The following is a 20,306-nucleotide window of genomic DNA, read 5'->3' as shown; positions in this document are numbered from 1 at the left end:
CTGATAATTTCCATAGTCTCTAGAAAAGCCAGTCATTGCCCTATTTAAAGTATATCAAATTTCCTAAAACTGGATTGCTCATACATTTTAAGTTAATTCTGTATAATATAAGCAGGTATCTGCTCACGCTATAGAGAAGCAGAGTTAAGTCTTAGCATTACACTGCAATGTAAGGTAAGGTATTCAGGAAACTTGCCTGCTGCTGTAACATCTGAGGGCCTGCTTGCCTAGGAAGGGGCCCAGCTGGTTGTCCCATCCTCATTTGTTGCAATTGCTGGTGTTTTTGTGCATACACCTGCTGTTGCATATGCTGGAGCCGCAGCTGTGCTAGATTAATTTGTCCAGGGGCTTTGTTGATGTGGTTTGTTCCTGGAGGAACTTGTCCAACTACTACATTAGGAGTGTAGCCAGGGGTTGGCTTATTTTCAATAACAAGGTTACCTAAGGAATAGAGGAAAAGCAAGCTGGTGAACTACAAAAGTTCCACCTTAACTCAATGACTGATAAAGATTCATAACAGAAATCTCTGAACTTTTTTACTTCAGTTTCCTCAGTATTTTACATTAAAGAAAGCAATTTAAGTCTAAATTAAAATGTGAATTCCTCGACAGCCATTTGCAAGTATCTCTGATCTAGTCTAAACACAGGCTAGCCAAGGCTGAGCTTGGATTGTTACTCAGCTGGCATAGTTTTTACACTAAGGCAGCATCACTCCACAATAATTGCAGCTCAGATAAAGTTACATACAAATTTATGCCACTAAATTTTTTTTCCCCAATGATCTCCTCTATAACCTCGAAAGGGGGTTCCAAAGAGGATGGAGCTAGGCTGTTCTCAGTGGTGGCAGTAACAGAACAAGGAGCAATGGTCTCAAGTTGCAGTGGGGGAGGTCTAGGTTAGATATTAGAAAAGAATATTTCACTGGGAGGGTGGTGAAGCACTGGAATGGGTTACCTAGGGAGGTGGTGGAATCTCCATCCTGAGAAGCGATTTTCAAATGCTATGGCTGTGAAATTGACCATAATGGACTTTGAATTTGGTAGGGCCTTATGAATATGATAGTGTTTTATATGCTGTGGAAATTTACGTACCAGGAACTGTACTGAACTCCACCAACTCACTTCACACAATTGGAAGAATATTATGGAGATACCTTATGGTAACTCAATAGTTTGGGCTCTGCTCTAAAGTGAGCTTAAAATGGGATATAAATTCCTGCTTTTTTATCAATTTAGATAGCCAATGTGGAACTTCACACAGGATTAGTTTTTATGCTCCTTGAATTTTCTGTGCAGCTTTTCTTTGGTTTCTCTTCATAAAGTGTTAATAGGAACCCTCTGAATTTGGGCTCTGGATGAAATTTTCCTTGATAGTTCTTTTAATTGCTGACTAATCTTCACAAAAGCTGGCAGAGAGGTAGCCCCTGAGGAGAACTGGTGCAAGGGGAAAAGGTTTTTTTTAAGGGTAACTTTTACCCATTATTCACATTATAACAAAGTGTACTTGTTGTGCACACAGACCTGATTGACTGAGGCTGGGCACACACAAACTTGGTTGGTTGATTTAGGGATGGGGGGCAGGTAGTGGGTGCACAAAACCTTTGCCATGAAGAGCTACACTTTCCTGTCAGATTTTGTCCTACAACAGAGAATGGTCAGCAGCTGCACATGAACCTATAAATACTCTTGCTGCATTTCTACCCCTCAGGCCTGTGCCCACCTGTTCTAAAGCCAACCCCCAAATAAGCATAAATTAGGAAATTAATCACTGGAAAACTTTTGTAAGTAATTAGTGTTGCCACACCCACCTCCCCATGTGTGACAACTGAGAATGTTAAGCCACTCAACAGTACATACGCCCATACTCTGAATCTACAAGCAGATACCTTATTACCACAACTAATGGACCCCATAGGCCATGCACTGCAACATTAACTGTAACCCTTCAAGGGTGCTAACCTTTCTTAACCCTTTTACACATAACCCCTTTCCCAAACTACACTCACTCTCCCTCATCACAACCATCATACCAAACACCCACAACGAATAGTGCTGGGGGAACATCTAGCAGCTGGGTGCAGTTAAAAGAATGACTGAAAATGGGGCAAAGTTACAGTTGCAGTGCATGATCTGTGGTGTAGGCAGTTGTGAGGTGCCAGCCCTTTATTCCTTCACCCACAAGCCATGTGCTACTTCATAGCTCAATTTTCCATTTCTTTGCCCTGTGGTTTTTATGTGTAGCAACCAAAACTACTTTACAAAGTTTTGAGACAATATGACAGGGGCTAGCTTGGAACCAGTCAACTAGGTTATCTGGGTCATCCAGACCTCTTAAGAGTTACACTGGCTCAAGCCATATTAAACACAGTAAGACATCTCGTGATGGGATAAAACCAAATCTAATCTTATTTAGCCGTGTATTGGGAATAATAAGTCCAAAGAGTTCATCCCTATAAGGCCACTTTTACATATTCACCTGCCAATAAATAGACTTCAGAAATGTAAAGAACCCACTTAGTGGGAACGTATTTAGGCTTCACTATTTTGACCAAGTTTACCCTAATCTAAAACTAGGTTATCCTGCCAAAAGAAAAGGTTTGCAGAACACATCTATTAAGAATTACAAACTAAAAGTCTGGGTTCAGCAATTAGAAGAGGGTCTCCATCAGCTGGTAAAAGGAAGAGAGCGAAGCCAGCAGGCACCAAACAGCATGTCACATCACAAATGTTTTGCACATTTCAGTCTCCAAATGGCAGGCAAATCTTGATGGACGGGATAATCATACCAAAACTAGATAGACTCTTACTCTTGCATGGAAAAGAGATATCCTGTATCAATGGACAGGCAAGCAAGGTCAGCCCAAGAGGAGAAGACACCAGGCATCAGTGTAACCAGCTACAGTGACCATATACTTAAAATGGAATACAAAGTGACCAAAGCTGTTTCCATCATGATCGCCTTTAGGGTCTGACTACAGAAAAGATAAAATATTGAATTCTGTTTCATACCAGTTAGTATGACATTGAAAACCTCCCCATACAATCCAGTCTTCCCAGAAACACTTCATATGTTATTTTCTCACCTAAATTGACGACATTCTTTGCCCAGAATGTTGGGTCACAATGGAAGCGTACTGCTCCGTTAGCAGCTGGGACGGGATCACATCGGGCCTTTAAAATATGACGCAATTGGAACGTAATCTGATGGGACACAAAACAAATTAAGATTGATTATGACACAATGTATTAGCAAAGAGTGAACATGTTAGTGAAAAGTGTACAGATTGCTCAGCAAAGAGCTGCCAGTTACCACATAAAATTATGACTTTCAATAACCAGTTAGGTCACTGTCAAAAACTACTGCTGGATAGCATTCCCTCTTAATCATCCAAGTAGAGTCTTATTCGTGAAAAGTTAGCGCATCCATCTCACTTGAGGAAGTTTCATAGCACATATCAGCAGTGCTAAACACGTGAAGGAGAATAGCAGTAATCAGAAAGATGTGATTTCTGATGTCTGATGGCCTGCGCCTCACTAAGATTCCCAGCAGACTACACCATCTGTTTAGTGCTGACTGAATGCAAGACTGATAGTATGCAAAATATTCAGGCCCCTTATTCTTTCATTAACCCAGGACTTAATTAGTAATGATTAACCAAAAAAGCTAGTATTATGAAGTACCGTCCAATTTCTCACCTTTAAGTTTGCTCACCTGCTTTCTGGAAACATTCTCAAATAGTTGTTTCTACTCAATTATACAATAAATGTGTAATCCAACTACTGTTTTAGAAATTCTTATTTTTGTAAGGGAAAAAAAGTTTGCCTAAAAACAGTTACTCCTTTTATCATAACGTAGGAAACCTTAAATACAATTCACGAGAGTTTAGGGTCTATTTCGTTAGTGGGCATAGCTACCATATTCTGCTCCTAGAAAATATCAAGTACATTTTACTTACTAATGTGAGTATCTTTTTGCTTTAGAAATAAATTATGCTAAATTATAAATCCAGGTGATTCAGCTTGATGATCTGTAACAATTCCTTAGAATACTGCCAGTTTGAACTTTTTCTAAACTCACCACGTTCTAACTAACTATCTTCAGTTGAATCATTTAAAGAACTTTCACCCTTTGACAGCATCAGAAAATATGACTTCTAACATTACACAGAAGTAGTTCTGGGAATTCATAATGAGTTCATCTTGAATTCCTACTCCACTGCTAACAGACTAGAAAGGCGTGCGCTCCACAGCATCTCCCCCTCTTCAAGTCAATAAAACAGCAGATATGTTTTCTGCCATTAGGTTAGAAATCTAAACAGTAAGATTGGTGAATTTAAGTGCCTGATATTAAATGAGGATATTTATAGAATAGACATTACAAAAACCTGGTGGAGCGATAATCAATGGGACACGGTAATTCCAGGAAACAAAATATATAGGAATGACAGACTAGGTCATGCTGATGGGGGAGTTGCACTATATATAAAAGAAAACAGTCAAATATAGTAAAAATCATAAATACAAAATGTTCCATAGAATCTCTATGGATAGAAATTCCAAGCTTGAACAATATAGCAGTAGGAATATACTCCTGAACACCTAACCGAGATGACAGCGGTGATTATGAAATGCTCCGGGAGATTAGAGAGGCTAAAAAAATAGAAAACAATAATAATGGGGGATTTCAACTATCCCCATATACACATCGCCCCAAAATAGAATGCAGAGATGAAAATTTCTAGACACCATTAATGACTGCTTCTGGGAGCACCTAGTCCTGGAATCCACAAAAGGAAAGGCAATTCTTGATTTAGCTCTACGTAGAGAATAAGATCTGGTTCAAAAGGTGAACATAGCTGAATCGCTCATTAAAAGCTGCCATAATATAATTAAATTTAACATCCTTGAGGGCTGGAAATACCAAAGAAGCCCTCCACAGTAGCATTTAACTTCAAGAAGGAGAACTACACAAAAATGACTAAGCTAAACAGAAATTAAAAGGAACAGTCACAAGACTGAAATGCCTACAACTTATATAGACACTTTTTATAAATCACCAGACTAAAGACTCAAATTAAATTTATACCCCAAATTAAAAAAAAATTAGTAAGAGAACAAAAAAAATGCCACTGTGACTAAACAGAGGAGAAGCAGCTATTAGAGCCAAAAAGGAATCCTTTAAAAACTGGAAGTCAAATTGTATGGAGGAAAATAGAAAGGAGCACAAACTCTGGCAAGTCAAGTGTAAAAGTACAATTAGGCAGGTGAAAAAATAATTTGAAGAGCATCTGCCAAAAGACATTCCCTCTGACCCATCTGGCATTGGCCATTGTCAGAAGACAGAGTACTCAGCTATACGGACCATTGGTCTGACCCAGTATGGCCGTTCTCATGTTCTTATTTAGCCATCTGATCCTCCAATAGCAAGAATAATTTACCAGTAAGTTCAAAGAACAACATAATTTCAGTCTAACTTAGTAAATGAATTCCCAGCAGAACCAGATGTTCTTCATTCATAAAGACAGCTTTAAACACAATGCTGTCCCTCAATTCCCAAAGCCAACATTTTATAACTTGTTTTCCAGTCAGAAAGTAGGCATTTCCTACTGAAGAAAATGTAACTCCACAATTTTTGTGGAGAATTGGGAAATATTTATATTAGTTTTTATAAACATATATGCCTCTGTGTATGTAATATATTAGGCACAGAGTTAGATCAAAAAGGGTTGTTAAAGAAACCAAACAGGAAATGTAAAAAGTGTCCTAGTAAACACCTGAATACAAAAGTCAAGTTTTTAGCTATGATCATGCCTGAGATACAATCCTGGTGACACAGCTTTTTTGCCACAGTTGAGAATCTGGAGCTCAAAGGACCATGTTCTGTTAAAAGAGTGACAGACTTGGGGGCACACAGCAAACAGGCTGTAACTTGGTGTCAAAGAGAAGGAGGGAAGATCTATGGCAGAAAAACTAAATTATGTCCACCTAGGTGCTTAAGGGGAATACCAAGTTAAAGGTAAGAGTAGGTGAATATGTCTCTCGTTTTACATTTGTTTCTCTAGTGCAAAATTCATCTTTGTTTTGAAGAAACCATCTCTATGTCACTGAACATTATCTATAGGCTCCTGAAGGGAAACTCTCGCAAGTATCAAGACCATTGGGCCTCCTAAGTATCACAGCTAGCAACCACTGGGTGTAACTTGATATGGTTGGTTCACAGGGTCCCACTCCAAAAACTATAACCATGGACCTGCCACTTCAAAGGGTGTACTCAGGGGACTGGAAAAGGGTCTCAAGAAGGGGCAGTTTACCCAGGGACTGTGACAACACTGATGGCACAAAGTTCTACAAAAGAAACAACCACACAACTATCCCCGCCTAACTTTTTCAGCAAGGAGAGAGAGGTCAGTGTGCTGACAAACCTGTTTTTATTACTATTAAATCATGAAGCCAACAGTTTTAGATGGAGTGTGATTAACTGGCTCTCGTTTCCTTGTAAGTGGTCTGGAGAAACTAAACCATGTCTTGAAAATTCTTTTGGCCATAAAGCTCTCTTCTGCCAAGGCTGGAGGCACAAACATATTAAGATCCCAAAATTTTTTCTATATTCTACTCTAAATTCTGGAAGGGGCAGGTTTCCTTACCAGCCGCTTGCTGTATAGCAATGCAGTGCTACTACCACTTGCAATGGCCCAGTTGGTAAAGTTCATCACATGCTTCACCTGCCGCGAAAGCCCTGTGATGTCACTCTGCTGTTGTATTAGCTTCATCTGTCTTTCCTTTGTCACATTCTACGAAGAAACAGACGCTCAATCAGGTTATTAGATTTAAAAAACATCCATACTAATATCAAAATTCTAACACACACAATTAAAAACAATATACATTATAGGAGGAGCTGCCAGTGACATCGTTAAGTTACTTAGTACTTCAAGAATCTTTCGTAAAGGAAAGTGTTAACGCTGCCTATTCTTTGCAGCAGGTGTTCAAAATTCAGGAGAGAAAAAGCCCTGAAGTTAGAGAAGAATGTTTTAGGTCCCACGAAATTCCATTTGGGTTTAGCAGAGTTATGAACCACTGCAAACTGTCATTTCCTCTTTGTTCCCTGGGTTATCAGTAACATTTTGGTAGCATGCTGTCACCAAAGCACTTGTTATACTGGGAACCCAGGGAGCAGCCAGCCAAGCTACAGCCAGAGCAGCTGTACAGTAGTGATTGGGGGAGGAGTGGGAAAGAGAACAAGGTGGGACTCCCCCCAGTTCCAACAACCCTCACCCCCAGAAGCAACAAATGGCCCCAGGAGCCTATTTCAGCACCACATAGGACAGAGACTCCCCCATAACGACAGCACACAGTCCCAGCATCAGGTCACTAATACTATTAACAAAGGAGAAGGAATACAAGCCAGAATCGAGAAAACATGTAAGAGTATTTAAATAAGTTAGATGTATTCATATGAGCAGGGCCTAATTAAATTCATCACAGGGTACCGTTGTGATAACTGGGCCTAAAAATTTACCCTAATTGTGAGCTCAACTGTAAAAACTAGGAGGACATTTATAAAATGTCACGATAACCTATAATAATGGGCAAAAAACTAAATTAGTTCAAACAAAAAGGCCTACTGATAGAATACAAGGTCTGTGTTAAGATCATGCCTGGCAAACAATACAAGTGTGGGACAGGAAATTAATGGACCAAAATTCATGTGTCAGAAATTAGGCCTAACCGGTGAACAAAATAATGAGGGGTGGGCTATTCCATCCATCACTCCCTTCTGGGGTTCTTAAAAAAAAAAGTAAGAGACTTTGGGGGAAAATTCAGATAGAAACAGGTTACCGAAACACTGACTGACTGAAAGGGGAAGGAGTGAGCTTCACCATCATGGCTGCCACCCCTGCTGTCTTTTGGGACCCCGGAATCCAGTGCAACATTGTTCTGCCTTCATCATTCTGATCAGAATGGGCCAGAAAGCGGGAGCCAGATGACACTGTCACCTCCACTGGCTCTGGTTAAATCCTGACCACCACCTAGTACACCTCTACCCCAGTATAACGCGACTCAATATAAGGCAGGTTCACATACAAGGCAGTAAAGCTCTGTTTAGCGTGTTAAGGGTGTCGGGCCAAGCTGGTGCTGAGGGGTTCAATAAGGGGAAGAGGGTCTCGGGGGCGGTCAAGGGCTCCCCCCCACGGGGTCTGGGGGGGGCAGGAGCTGTGGGAAGGCACTTTTGGGGGCCCCGCAGGCCCAGAGTAGCCCGGTGGATTAGCAGGGGGCCAGGAGCAGCCTGCTCTGCTTCCCTCGCCCCAGTCATGTCGCTGGGGCATGGCTAGGGAAAGGTCCTGCACTCACCTGCCAGGCGGGAAGTGGAGCGCCACGGCTGGGAGCTGGCAGAATGCAGCTAGCTGGGGCTGGGCTGCTCTGCTTCCCACCACTGGTGAGTGCAGGGAAGGTGGGGAAAGGACGCCCTCCGCACTCACCTGCAGCAGGAAGCAGAGCGACGCGGCCCTCCGATTCCTGTCGGGCAGGTGAGTGCAGGACCTTTCCCCAGCCACCTCCCAGCGACATGGCTGGGGCCAAGGCAAAGGAAAGCAGAGCGGGCTAGGGCCATGTCACTCCGCTTACCTCCGCAGGTGAGTGCACGGGGGCATAATTTCCCCAACCTCCCCGCACCCACCAGCAGCAGGAAGCGAAGTGCCGCGGCTAGGAGGTGGTGGAGTGGAGCGGGCTGGGGCCGGGCTGCTCTGCTTCCCGCCGCTGCCAGTGAGTGCCTGTCAGGGGGTGCGGTGGGGGGATGGATAGAGATTGGAGCAGTCAGGGGACAGGGGAGTTGGGTAGGGGGTGGGGTCTGGGGGTGATTAAGGATGGGAGTCTCTGGAGGGGGCAGTCAGGGAATAAGGAACGGGGGGGGGGGGGGCGCAAAGCAAGTTTGATATAACACGGTCTCACCTATAATGCACTGAGATTTTTTTTGTCTCCCGAGGACCGCATTGTATCAGGGTAGAGGTGTATGTGAGACTGCCTCCCCCTCATCTCTAATGTGTCCTTTCCCTTCCTGACCTTACTTTTCTCTATCTTATCTCTCCTTTTTCCATCTGTCTATTAAGAGTCTGGCTCAGCCAGCCAAGGCCATACATTTTGCTACACTGCTGTTGAGGCTGTGACCAGAAAGGGGCAGCTAAAAGCAATGCCCTAAACAGCCTAATAATCTTTGCTGTTTTTATTTCCCCTTTTTTCCTTCCAAAAGGGCTGAAGGGAAAGGGAACGAGGGATGCTGTTAAAATGAAAGCCTTATTTGATATTTTACATTTCAAACGCTAAAACTGTTTTTCTTTTCTGTATCTTTAATAAAAGGTTAAAAAGGATTTTGCCACAGGGCTAAGCAGGCTGAAATCTCTGTATATCAAACCTCAAACTTCATTTAAAACTGCTTAATGCTGGACAGTTTCAGGGGTTATGTTAAAATCTTTGAGTTTTTGGGCCTATTACATTTAAATTAATACAAACACTACTTAAGGAGCCACCTGAAGCAGTCTCACAACCATTAGGTGAAGTTCTAGAGAACTGGAGAAGGGAATTACAGGGAACAAGAGGACCAGTCAAGCCTAATACCTGGAAAGATACTGGGACAAATTGTTAAACAATCAATTTTAAGGACCTAGAGAATAACAAGGTGATAAACAGTCAACATGGATTTTGTCAAGAACAAATCGTGCTAAACCAACCTAATTTCCTTCTTTGACTGGTTTACTGGCCTAGTGGATGGGAAGAAGTGGTCGATGTTATACACCTTGACTTTAGTAAGGCTTTTCAGACAGTCCAAAGTGAAATTTCCATAAGCAAATTAGGGATATGTTGTCTAGATGAAATTACTTTAAGAGTGGAGGTGAAAAACATTGAAAAACTGTACTCAAAGAATTATCAATGGTTTGCTGTCAAACTGGGAGGACATATCTACTGGGTCTTCTTTGGGTCTGGTCCTATTCAGTGTTGTCATTAATGACTTGGATAATGGGGTGGGGAATATGCTTCTAAAGTCTGCAGATGACACCAAGCTACAAGAGGTTGCTAACACTCTGGAGGACAGAATTAGAATTCAAAATGATCTTGATGAATTGGAGAACGGGTCAAAGAGCAACTAGATGAAATTCAACAGACAACTGCTAAGTACTTCACTAGGCAGGAAAAATCAAATACACATATAAAATGGGGAATAACTAATAGGCAAAAGTACTGCTAAAGAGTATAGTGGATCATAAACTGAATGAATCAATGTGATGCAGTTGCAAAAGAGGCTAAATTTTGGGTGACAATAAGAGTGTCACATGTAAGACATGGGAGGTAATTGTCCCATTCTACTCAGTACTGCTGAAGCCTCAGCTGGAGTACTGTGTCCAGTTTTAGGCACTGCATCTTAAGAAAGACGTGGACAAATCTGAGAGAGTCCAGAGAAGAGAAACAAAAATGATAAAATGTTTAGATGCGTGTGTTTATTCGTGAGGAAAGAATGAGGATGGGGGATACAGGAGCACCTGATAACAGGGTGAGTTATTATAAAGGACTGTGGTCAACTGTTTTACGTGTCTACAGAAGGTAGGACAAGAAGCAATTGACTTAATTTGCAGCAAAGGAGATTTGGATTAGATATTAGGAAAAACTTGAGGTCCTTCCACTTCTGTATTTCTATGATTCTATAAAGGCATCAGATGCTTTAAAAGTTTAATTAAACTACATAATTTAAGATTGGTGCTTTACACATTTATGTAAAAATATGCAACACCTATACTACCAGATTTCTAAATCCATTATTTGGAATGTCTCAGCTCTTTTAGTTACTAGGAATTACAGTGTCAATTCTGAAGGATGACTTTCACAACTCCAAGGGTACATAATCTGATATTAAGACCTCTACTGCAGTACGCGCTCGTTACACAATGCAGCCTTGCAGAATCCTGCTTTTAGTCTCTCTCCCTTCCCTGTGCATTTCTCTGCTCCCATAACAGTTCCCTGAGTGAAAAATATTCATTTGCCAACAGAGCTGTAGGAGTAGATGAGTAGGTCCTGGCTTGGGCTGGTAAATTTTAATTACAATTTATTGAGACATTTATTGGTGTCTTTCAAACAGCCTTTTGTCAGCACGCACATTTTAAAAGTATGTAACAAGCCACATCTATGAGACAGCTTAACAGGGGGCAGTGCACTCTGTCATACATAGGATTTCTGAAGCTGAAGTGAGGCGCCTTCCTGGTGGAGACAAGGAGATTTATGAACACACAGGAATCACATTTCAGGCACATTCAGCTACTGCCTTACGGAGTGAGAACAATTTCAGTCCCAACCACCGACTGTACGCTCAGAGGTATATTGACAAGCTCAAGGTAGGTTAAGTAGGGAAGGATAGCCTCAAGCAAGGAGGATGTCTTTAGAAGTCTTCTGAGCTACCTCCCAAGAGCAGAGTGAGGGGAGAATCCAGTTCTGACTGCGTTAACTCTCACAAACTGCAGAGCAAATAGATGATTGGCAAATATTTGCCATTTATACAGCACCAATTAAGTGTTTCAGACAAAAAACTAAGGCAGATGCCTGCCTCTAAGAGCTGACATTCTAAAGAGAGTGACTCCTAGATAAGGCATTGAGAGAGGAAGTGAAAAAACAAATAAGCAGTGATATTATAAGTCATGTTAATTCCATAGTCTGTACACATTATCCTCTTTAAAAAGGACTAGACCTTTACAGACTTCAGGAGTAGCATGTTTTAGGGTAGGAACAAGGCATTTTGGGTCAGAGAGAACTTTTTCCAGACATTTATCTATGTAAAAGAGCAAGTTTAAAATGGGGCTATACAACACAGATGTACAAGTTAAGAAAGCGATAGCATTTTAGATCAACAAAAAGAACACAGGAGACTGAACTCCAAGCATATCACACTTGAGTGGCATACCACTGAAACACCTGTGTCTGCACAGAATAAACTCCTCACTCAAGTATGGAATGTAAGTTCTCAATAGGTGTTTGAAACAGCTAGTTTGTGAACTGATTTTTGTTTGTTTGTTCTTAACTGTACCTCAAGCTGCTGTAAGAGAGATTTTCCCTTTTTATTGATTTCATTGATGAGGGTGAAAATAGCCACTTTGATTTCCTGTTCTACTCGTTTGTTAGTTTCATTTACTTCTTTTATCCTAAAAAAGAGAAATGTATCATCAGGCAATCACTTTATACTATGCCTCCAAATACTACACAGTAATTTCTCACACATAAAAAGTAAAGAAGCAATTTCTGTCTTTTTAAAGTTATCTGATAAATGCAGAATTGTATGGCTTAGTTATTTCTACCTAACAGATAAAAAGTTGCTAACCCAGTGCTACAGATAAACCATCTAGAATTTAATTCTTGGCAAATAAAGGAGAAAGTTTACACAGTCTCATCCTGATTTGATAACTTAACGGTTTGACTTTTCTGTCCACCTTTTTATGTTTAACTGCTCTTTCATGCTTTGCTTGAATTAGTGTGAAGTATTAATTTTCTGCTTCTAGTTTCTTATTTTAATATCTCCAGCTCGTCTTTTCTAATCTGAAAGATGTGTATATTAAACTGTATGGCCAGTATGTCTGTCACTCACCACAGAGTTCTCACGGACAAAGACCAGAGCAGTATAAGTTATTTTACTCTATAATAAACCATGCCACATCTTTGATAGTACCAGCAGTTCCATAAAAGGTCATCTTTTATGTAGTTGCATTAGTGTATGTAGTTGCAATAGTGTGTTGTGGACAAGCACAATAAAGTATAAAGCATTCCAACTATAAATCCAGTATAATTGACATAGGGACCAACTAGAATTTAAACCACCGAATTAGGAGCTTACAAAAGTATGAGCAATAGGCTTTAGTAAATTCACAATGAAATATCAACGCCTGAATATTATTTGTAGGTACTTACCTATTCTGCACTTGATTAGCTGCAAAATTAACATAATTCTTCTTTTCAAGAAGTTTGGCCAACAGATTCTCAATTGCACCCTTCTGATTCTGAAAAGCTTCTTCCAAAAACTGGTACCTTTCCAAGCCACAAAACAGGATACCAATTACTGTGGAGCAGTGCACAGAAACTAAAACTTCTCAGTATGGATTTAAACCTGTATTTGCTAGTAAAAGCATGACAAATTATAGCAGAATTACTGTTAAGTAGTGATTTAAGACAAAATCTGTTCAATTTACAACACTTCTGATAATGGCACAATAAAGCTCCCAAGGAAAGAGAATCCTTAGAAGTCATTTGTGCGCGATTTTAAATTTTCTATACATTGGGAGATGAGAAACATTACTGTTCACAAGATAATAAGCTTCAGGATATTACTGTAAAGGGGACACCGCAGAATAAAGCTCACAATAAACCATTTTATCGTTTGTCAATATTTGAAAAAACTCCTTTAAAAGTCTATGATGTGAGAAATAAATGTAAGTTATTTTCTTTTATTAAGAAAACATATGTATGGACAAGATGCACAGTGCATACAGACCGGTCAAAACTTAAAGATATACTGACTGCTAGAATAGATTCCGCCTAAGACAGGTAATTTCACCTTTTACACTATGTCGTTCATATTCAGTAACAGTACTGTAAATTTAAAGCTGTTACATTCCAACAGCTTAATTGTTTGGTTTTTCTGAATCTTTTTACTTCACAACTCCCCACCCACCAAATCTCTCTGACTGAACAGACACCACTTCTAAAGCACCTTCACTTAGTATTACCAGAAAAGAGTACAAGCAGCTATAGTATCAGACAGGGGATGAAACTAGGGATGCTTCACTACTTAGTGCAGAGCACGGCAAGATAAGATAGACAACATAAAAAGCAGAACATTTAATTTTATCTACGGAAAAGGATAAATGGACACAAATCAGACATCAGGAATGGCAATATACAAAAACCTGTAGGAGAACACTTCAACCTCCCTGGCCACACTATAGCAGACCTTAAGGTGGCCATCCTGCAGCAAAAAAACTTCAGGACCAGACTTCAAAGAGAAACTGCTGAGCTTCAGTTCATCTGCAAATTTGACACCATCAGCTCAGGATTGAACAAAGACTGTGAATGGCTTGCCAACTACAGAACCAGTTTCTCCTCTCTTGGTTTTCACACCTCAACTGCTAGAACAGGGCCTCATCCTCCCTGATTGAACTGACCTCGTTATCTCTAGCTTGCTTGCTAGCATATATATACCTGCCCCTGGAAATTTCCACTACATGCATCTGAGGAAGTGGGTATTCACCCATGAAAGCTCATATTCCAAAACATCTGTCAGTCTATAAGGTGCCACAGGATTCTTTGCTGCATTTAATTTAAGGTTGGCAAGCAGAATAAGAAATACTTTCAAGATTTTGTAATCTTTTCCAATCAGGTGTTCAAGCTAGTAAGGTATCTTCCTCAAAACCCTCCATGATTCTGCTTAATGAGTCCCATTACTAAGACCATGTCTACACTACAAACATTGGCTGACAAGTTACATCAGCGTACACTTGCCAAATTTGTGTATCGCTTGGGTGCATGCATACTTAGCTGTTTGCACTGGTGCTGCATGTACTCATCAAGAGTCCTTGGGGTTGATGTAAAATACAATACACCATGAGGTATCCCAGTGTGCTACACGCCGCCCTACAATGCAATGCCTTTGGGGACATTTTTGCATGTTTTGTGGGACAGCAAGCACTTGTGCCCAGGGATCTCAGAGCTAGGGGTCAAGTTCCCAGCATGCAACTTTCTCCACCCCATAAAGCCATCCATACAGCCCATAATTTTTGTTTAAAGAAAAAAAAAATCACATGAAACCACATGGCCCTTTTCAGTGTCCGCAACCTCTGACAGAAGCATGGGAACCACATAGCTAGCCTCATGAATGCTGCAAATACAGGATGCATGATTCTCCTGTCTTTCCAGACCCTAAGGAAGTGCTGCAACATCCAGAACACAAGATTTTCTTCAAGGACAATTTGCTGAGGGACACAGCAAGAAAACAACACAAGGCTGTTGATGGCTTTCAGGGAGCTGCTGCAGATGGTGGGAATATCTTGTCTGGACCTGAGAAACAAGCCCAGACTGGTGAGATTACATTGTAATGCAGATTCAGGATGACAAGCAGTGGCTGTGTAACATTCAGATTCTAAAGGTGACACTCCTGGATTTACACGCCAGACTCGCCCCAGCCCTGGGACAACAGAATAACTGCACTGACAGTGGAGAAGTGAGTGGTAAATTGCATGTTGGAAACTTGCAGCGCTGGATTGCTACTGGTCAGTAGGATGTCATTCTGGAGTTGAAAACCCACAGTGGGAGATATTTTCATACAACTGTGTAGGGCCGTTAATCGTCTCCTGTTATGCAGGATTGTGACTCTTGGTAATGTGCAAGGCACAGTGAATGGATTTGCAGCAAGGGGATTCCCGAACTGCACTGGGTGAGAGAGAGCCGGAATATCCTTATTTTGGCACCAGCCCACCGTGCCACAGGGTACATCAACAGAAAGGGCTACTGTTCCATAGTCCTGCAAGAGTTATTGGATCATCATGGACACTTCAATGATTTCACTGTGGGCTGGTCAGGGAAGGTGCATGATGCTTGCATTCGTAAGAACACAGGACTGTTCAGAAAGCTATAAGCAGGGACTTTCTTTCCCAGCCAACAGACTATCATTGGCACTACTGAAATGGAACCCAGTCTATCCCTTGTTCCCTCAGCTTATGAAGTTATACACCAACCACTCAGACAACACCAAGGAAAGATTAAACTACTGGCTCAGCAGGTGCAGAATGGTAGACTGAAAGGACATTGGATGATTTGCTCACTAGACTGGATATTGGTGAGAAAAATATCCCAATGGTTATAGCTGCTTGTTGTGTCCTGCGTAATAGCTATGAGGCAAAGTGGTAAATACTTTGGGTGCTGCTAAGAACTGTGTAGTACTTACTATACATTGATAAATTTGACTGTGTTTTCCTGAAGCCATGAATTAGGTGATGCTTGGTGTGTTTTGACAACTGCTATGCATTCTGCAATATTTGTTTGGAATAAAGATCATTTGATTCTTCAAAAATTTATTCAGTAGAAAAAGCAATACAGAAAATCAATATGCAAAAAAACCCCCAAAACAAGCAGCAGTGGTATACAAGTTTTTAACATAACAGGGTGAAAATTTAAAATTATAAAAGTAGTAAACATTTACGTTCATTTGAGTAAACAAATGTAACCCATTGTGGCTACACGCACACTAACCGGGGCCCTCACAGGTCGGTGTATGTGGAGCTGTGGTTTTCCATGCTGTCCCCTGGCGTGGAGTGATAAGGGTAATGACAGGCCCTGTGATGCCACGTGTTATGCAGGAAGCAGTGATAATGGAGTTCTCCACGGAATGCAAAGGGTGGACAGCTAGGTATTTTTGGACATGTAGGTCAAGCAGGATCTGCAGCATTTGGGTTTGCTGCCTGAGAAGACCCACTGAGTATGCCTACACTGCAATTAAACACCTGTGGCTAGCCCATGCCCAAGCCTGAATGTCTACACAGCAATTAACCAGCCCCATAGCCGGAGTCAGCTGACCCAGGCCAGCCAGAGGTGTTTACTTGTAGTGTAAACATACCCCTTATGTCCTGGTGCATTTCCTGTTCCTTTTCCTGCTGGGACTCCTAGGCCTTTTTCCCCTGTCCTCTCAATCTTTCTTCATGCTCTTGGTCATATTGCTCCAAGTCCTTTGTTCATGGCTCAGTGCAGTACTGGCCTACAGGTTCTCCCAGAGCGTATCACTCCTAGTCTTTTTTCTCCACCTCACTGAGGTGAAGTGTTCTGTGGGTGTGGAGGGGCACCCCTCAAGGCCCCAACGGCAGCAACTACTGATAAAAACAGACAGATGTGTCATTGGATTTACAGTCACAAGGGAAAGGGAGAGAAGTTTCCCAACTCCCATCCCTCATTATCATAAGCATTTTTAATAAGACGTTTATTGACACTTTGACTTCAGAGTGCCCCGACAGTGCTTTGCTTTCCAGTCCTGGCCATTGTGAGTATGGCCTTCTAGAGACAAGGGGGTGGAAGGATTTCCTGTTGCATGAAGCTATAAAATTTCAAGCCCTATTCCATGGGTACAAGTACAGGGCAACAGCACTGAATATTGGCACTATTTTCCACAGGTGGTGGTGATTTTAGCGAATATTTCACAGCTGAGGGTCACAAAGGCACAGAGAACACAGTTGTTACTGGCGTCCCGAAGCTGCCTGGGCTCACGTGCTGTTAGCCCGTTTACTGCAATGGTGCCAATCAAACTCACCACAGGTAGCATGGGAAAGCATACTACCATGGAGGAAGAAACAAGGGAGTCATCACTAGAAACCTTCAGGAGAGGATTGCAGACCATTTCCATGAAAGTTCCACCGAGATCTCTTAGGAGGATACAAAGGACATCCCTATGTACCTAAACAAAGTCTTCTACATATCCCAGCTCACCAAATATAGAGAATGATAATCACATGCTAAATCTACCTCCTCTCATACAAGCAAAACAATGAAAAGTTGATACCTGTGTCTTGTTAACTAGGGGGTGGGCCTAGAGCCATCTATAACGAACATTTTAAGGAAGGAGGCATGCACACACTTTTCCAAGTCCCCTTCCTTTTCATCAGGCTCATCTGCACTTGACTGGCTAGACTGTGATACAGTCTCAAACTGGTCCAGGCTCATGGCATGGCTGGAGTCCCACACTGCCTTTTCCTTCTACTCTTCGCTGTTCACGGCAGGGGTCTCTGTGTCAGGCTCCTCCAAGGTATCCACAGTGACTGGCAAGGTGCTGGTGAGGTCTCTGCCCAGTATGATATGTAGTTGGTTGTAGAAGTGGCAGGTCTGAGGCACAGCATCAGATCTATTGTTGCACTCCCTTCACTTTTTACGTGGCATTGCTGCAGATCCTTGTCGTACGTCTCTGCCTGCATCCCCAGTGCAGTCTGTTTGCAGACGTCCATGTTTCTGTGGTTCATCCACAGCTGTTCTTGCACAGCATCTTCGCCCCACAGGACCAAGAGAGCCATTACTTCCTGTCTACTCCAGGCAGGAGAGCTTCTAGTACCTGTCTGTCTGCACAGAGCTGGCATGGTCAGCTGCACACAATGGTGAACCGCTAGGTATGCTCATCAAGGGGGGCAATCAGGAAAAGGTATTTCCCCACCACCCAGGTGAGCATAAGGGGTATGCCTTCCAGCCTCTGTGATCCCTGGGCAGTGGAGTTTAACCTTGTGACCACTGCAGTCATTGTTGTAGGGAACAGAGCACTGTGGGACAGCTGCTGGAGTCTGTTAGGGCCAACACAGACCATAGCTCTATGCCATTCAAGGAGGTGGCTTTGTTGCATCGTTTTACCACAGAACTTATGTCAGCCAGAGACAAATACAGCCACAAATAGGTCAATGCAAGGCTACTTACCTCAACCTAATTTCATAGTATAAAACAGGACAGAGGGTCACTTGCTACTTCTATTGTGGGTTAGCTGGATATAAATCCCAAGCTTCTGAAGTGCAGCTTAGCAACAGCATTAGGAAACCTAACCAAGGGAACCCCAGAATATGCGTCTCCCCTCCCTCACTAGAGGCAATTACAGCACTCTTCAAGAGATCAGGAAGCTCTAGTGATGGAACAAAAGTAATTTATATTCTGCTCAAAGACTACCATTAAAAGGGTAAATGAGCCTCATTTGAAATCTAGAAGGGCAAATTGATCTGTCTAACCAATTCAGAGAAATGTCTGCATCTAGTGTTTAAAGTATGCACAAACCCCATTTCTTGCTTCAACTCCTTCTGTCTACATTTGTGCAGTAAACCACAGTAAGAAGTGTGCTACTTAAGGGCTTGGCTACACTGGAGAGTTGCAGTGCTGGTGGTGGGTTTACAGCGCTGCAACTTACTCACCGTCCACACTTGCAAGGCACATACAGCGCTGCATCTCCCTGGCCTGGGGTATAACAATTGCTGTGGCCACCAAAAGCGCTGTAATTGGCCTCCAGAGGTATTCGGAGGTATCCCAGAATGCCTGCTCAGCCACTCTGCTCATCAGTTCGCACTCTACTGCCCTGGCCTCAGGTGACCCACCCTTTAAATGCCTCAGGAATTTTACAAATCCCCTTCCTGTTTGCTCAGCCAGGTGTGGAGTGCAATCAGTGAATCTTTCCAGGTGACCATGCCTCCACGCGCCAAACGAGCCCCAGCATGGAGCAATGGTGAGTTGCTGGACCTCATCAGTGTTCGGGGTGAGGAAGCTGTGCAGTCACAGCTGCGCTCCAGCCGTAGGAATTACGATACCTATGGGCAGATATCAAGGGCCATGCTGGAAAGGGGCCATGACCAGGATGTGGTGCAGTGCAGGGTTAAAGTGAAGGAGCTGCAGAGTGCCTATGGCAAAGCCAGCGAGGGAAACCGCCGCTCTGCCACTGCCCCCACGACCTACCATTTTTACAAGGAGCTGGACGCGATACTTGGGGTGACTCCACTGCCAATCCGACGACCACTTCAGAGCGGGGGGGGGGGGGGGCGTGAGAAGGAGGAGGAGAGGGATGTGGGGGAGGAAACAGACTGAGGGTACTGGGGTGGGGGGACACACCCCGGAGTCCCAGGAGGCATGCAGCCAGGAGCTCTTCTCAAGCCAGGAGGAAGGTAGCCAGTTGCAGAAGCCGGTACTTGGTGAAGGACAAGCAGAGGAGCGGGTTACCCGGTAAGCGGCTTTTATTTTCAGGATGGAAATGTTTCGCGGGGGTGTGTGGGGGGGTTAGGGCTGCATGCATGCATGCCTAGCTGTGGAATAGCCCATTGATGTGGTCTATCACGTTGCGGTAATCGGCCTCGGTAATCTCTTCAAAAGTTTCAGCCAGAGCGTGGGCAATGCGCTTGCGAAAGTTTATAGGGAGAGCCACTGTGGTCCTTGTCCCAGTCAGGCTAACGCGTCTGCACCACTGTGCCGCGAGGGGTGGGGGGACCATTGCTGCACACAGGCAAGCTGCACAGGGGCCAGGGCGGAATCCGCATTGCTGCAGAAGACCCTCCCGCTCTTCCCAGGTGACCTGCAGCAGCAAGATATCTTCCAGGATTAACTCCTGTGGAAAATGTTGGGAGACTTCAATGTAGATGCCCCCTGAAGCAGTTTGCTTTCCCCAATGCACAGAAACCCCTGCACATCCCTGAAGCTATCAGTCCCCCTTACTCATCATTTCGTGGCTCCTGTGGGTTATGTGCGCTCTGTTTGGTATGGAAAAAGTATGCTAAGTGAAGACTGTAA

At 42.8% G+C, this 20,306-nt stretch overlaps 1 protein-coding gene across 3 annotated transcripts in view; it reads right to left on the bottom strand.

Annotated features, from left to right (window-relative positions):
* TRIM33 (tripartite motif containing 33) overlaps positions 1–20,306 on the bottom strand; it is a 73,227-nt gene that overhangs the window by 20,236 nt on the left and 32,685 nt on the right. For all 3 annotated transcript variants that reach the window (XM_050954271.1, XM_050954272.1, XM_050954273.1), the window contains exons 5-9: positions 12,939–13,055; positions 12,064–12,178; positions 6,644–6,790; positions 3,083–3,200; positions 197–441 (exon numbers count right to left, since the gene is read on the bottom strand). In XM_050954271.1, the coding sequence (XP_050810228.1) occupies positions 197–441; positions 3,083–3,200; positions 6,644–6,790; positions 12,064–12,178; positions 12,939–13,055 (742 nt within the window). The remainder of the gene's footprint in view (positions 1–196; positions 442–3,082; positions 3,201–6,643; positions 6,791–12,063; positions 12,179–12,938; positions 13,056–20,306) is intronic.

Source organism: Gopherus flavomarginatus, chromosome 5, assembly GCF_025201925.1.
Source record: "Gopherus flavomarginatus isolate rGopFla2 chromosome 5, rGopFla2.mat.asm, whole genome shotgun sequence".
Lineage (NCBI taxonomy): Eukaryota > Metazoa > Chordata > Testudines > Testudinidae > Gopherus > Gopherus flavomarginatus.
Note: the sequence above shows the minus strand (reverse complement) of the source record. Positions and strands in the feature narration are given on the sequence as shown.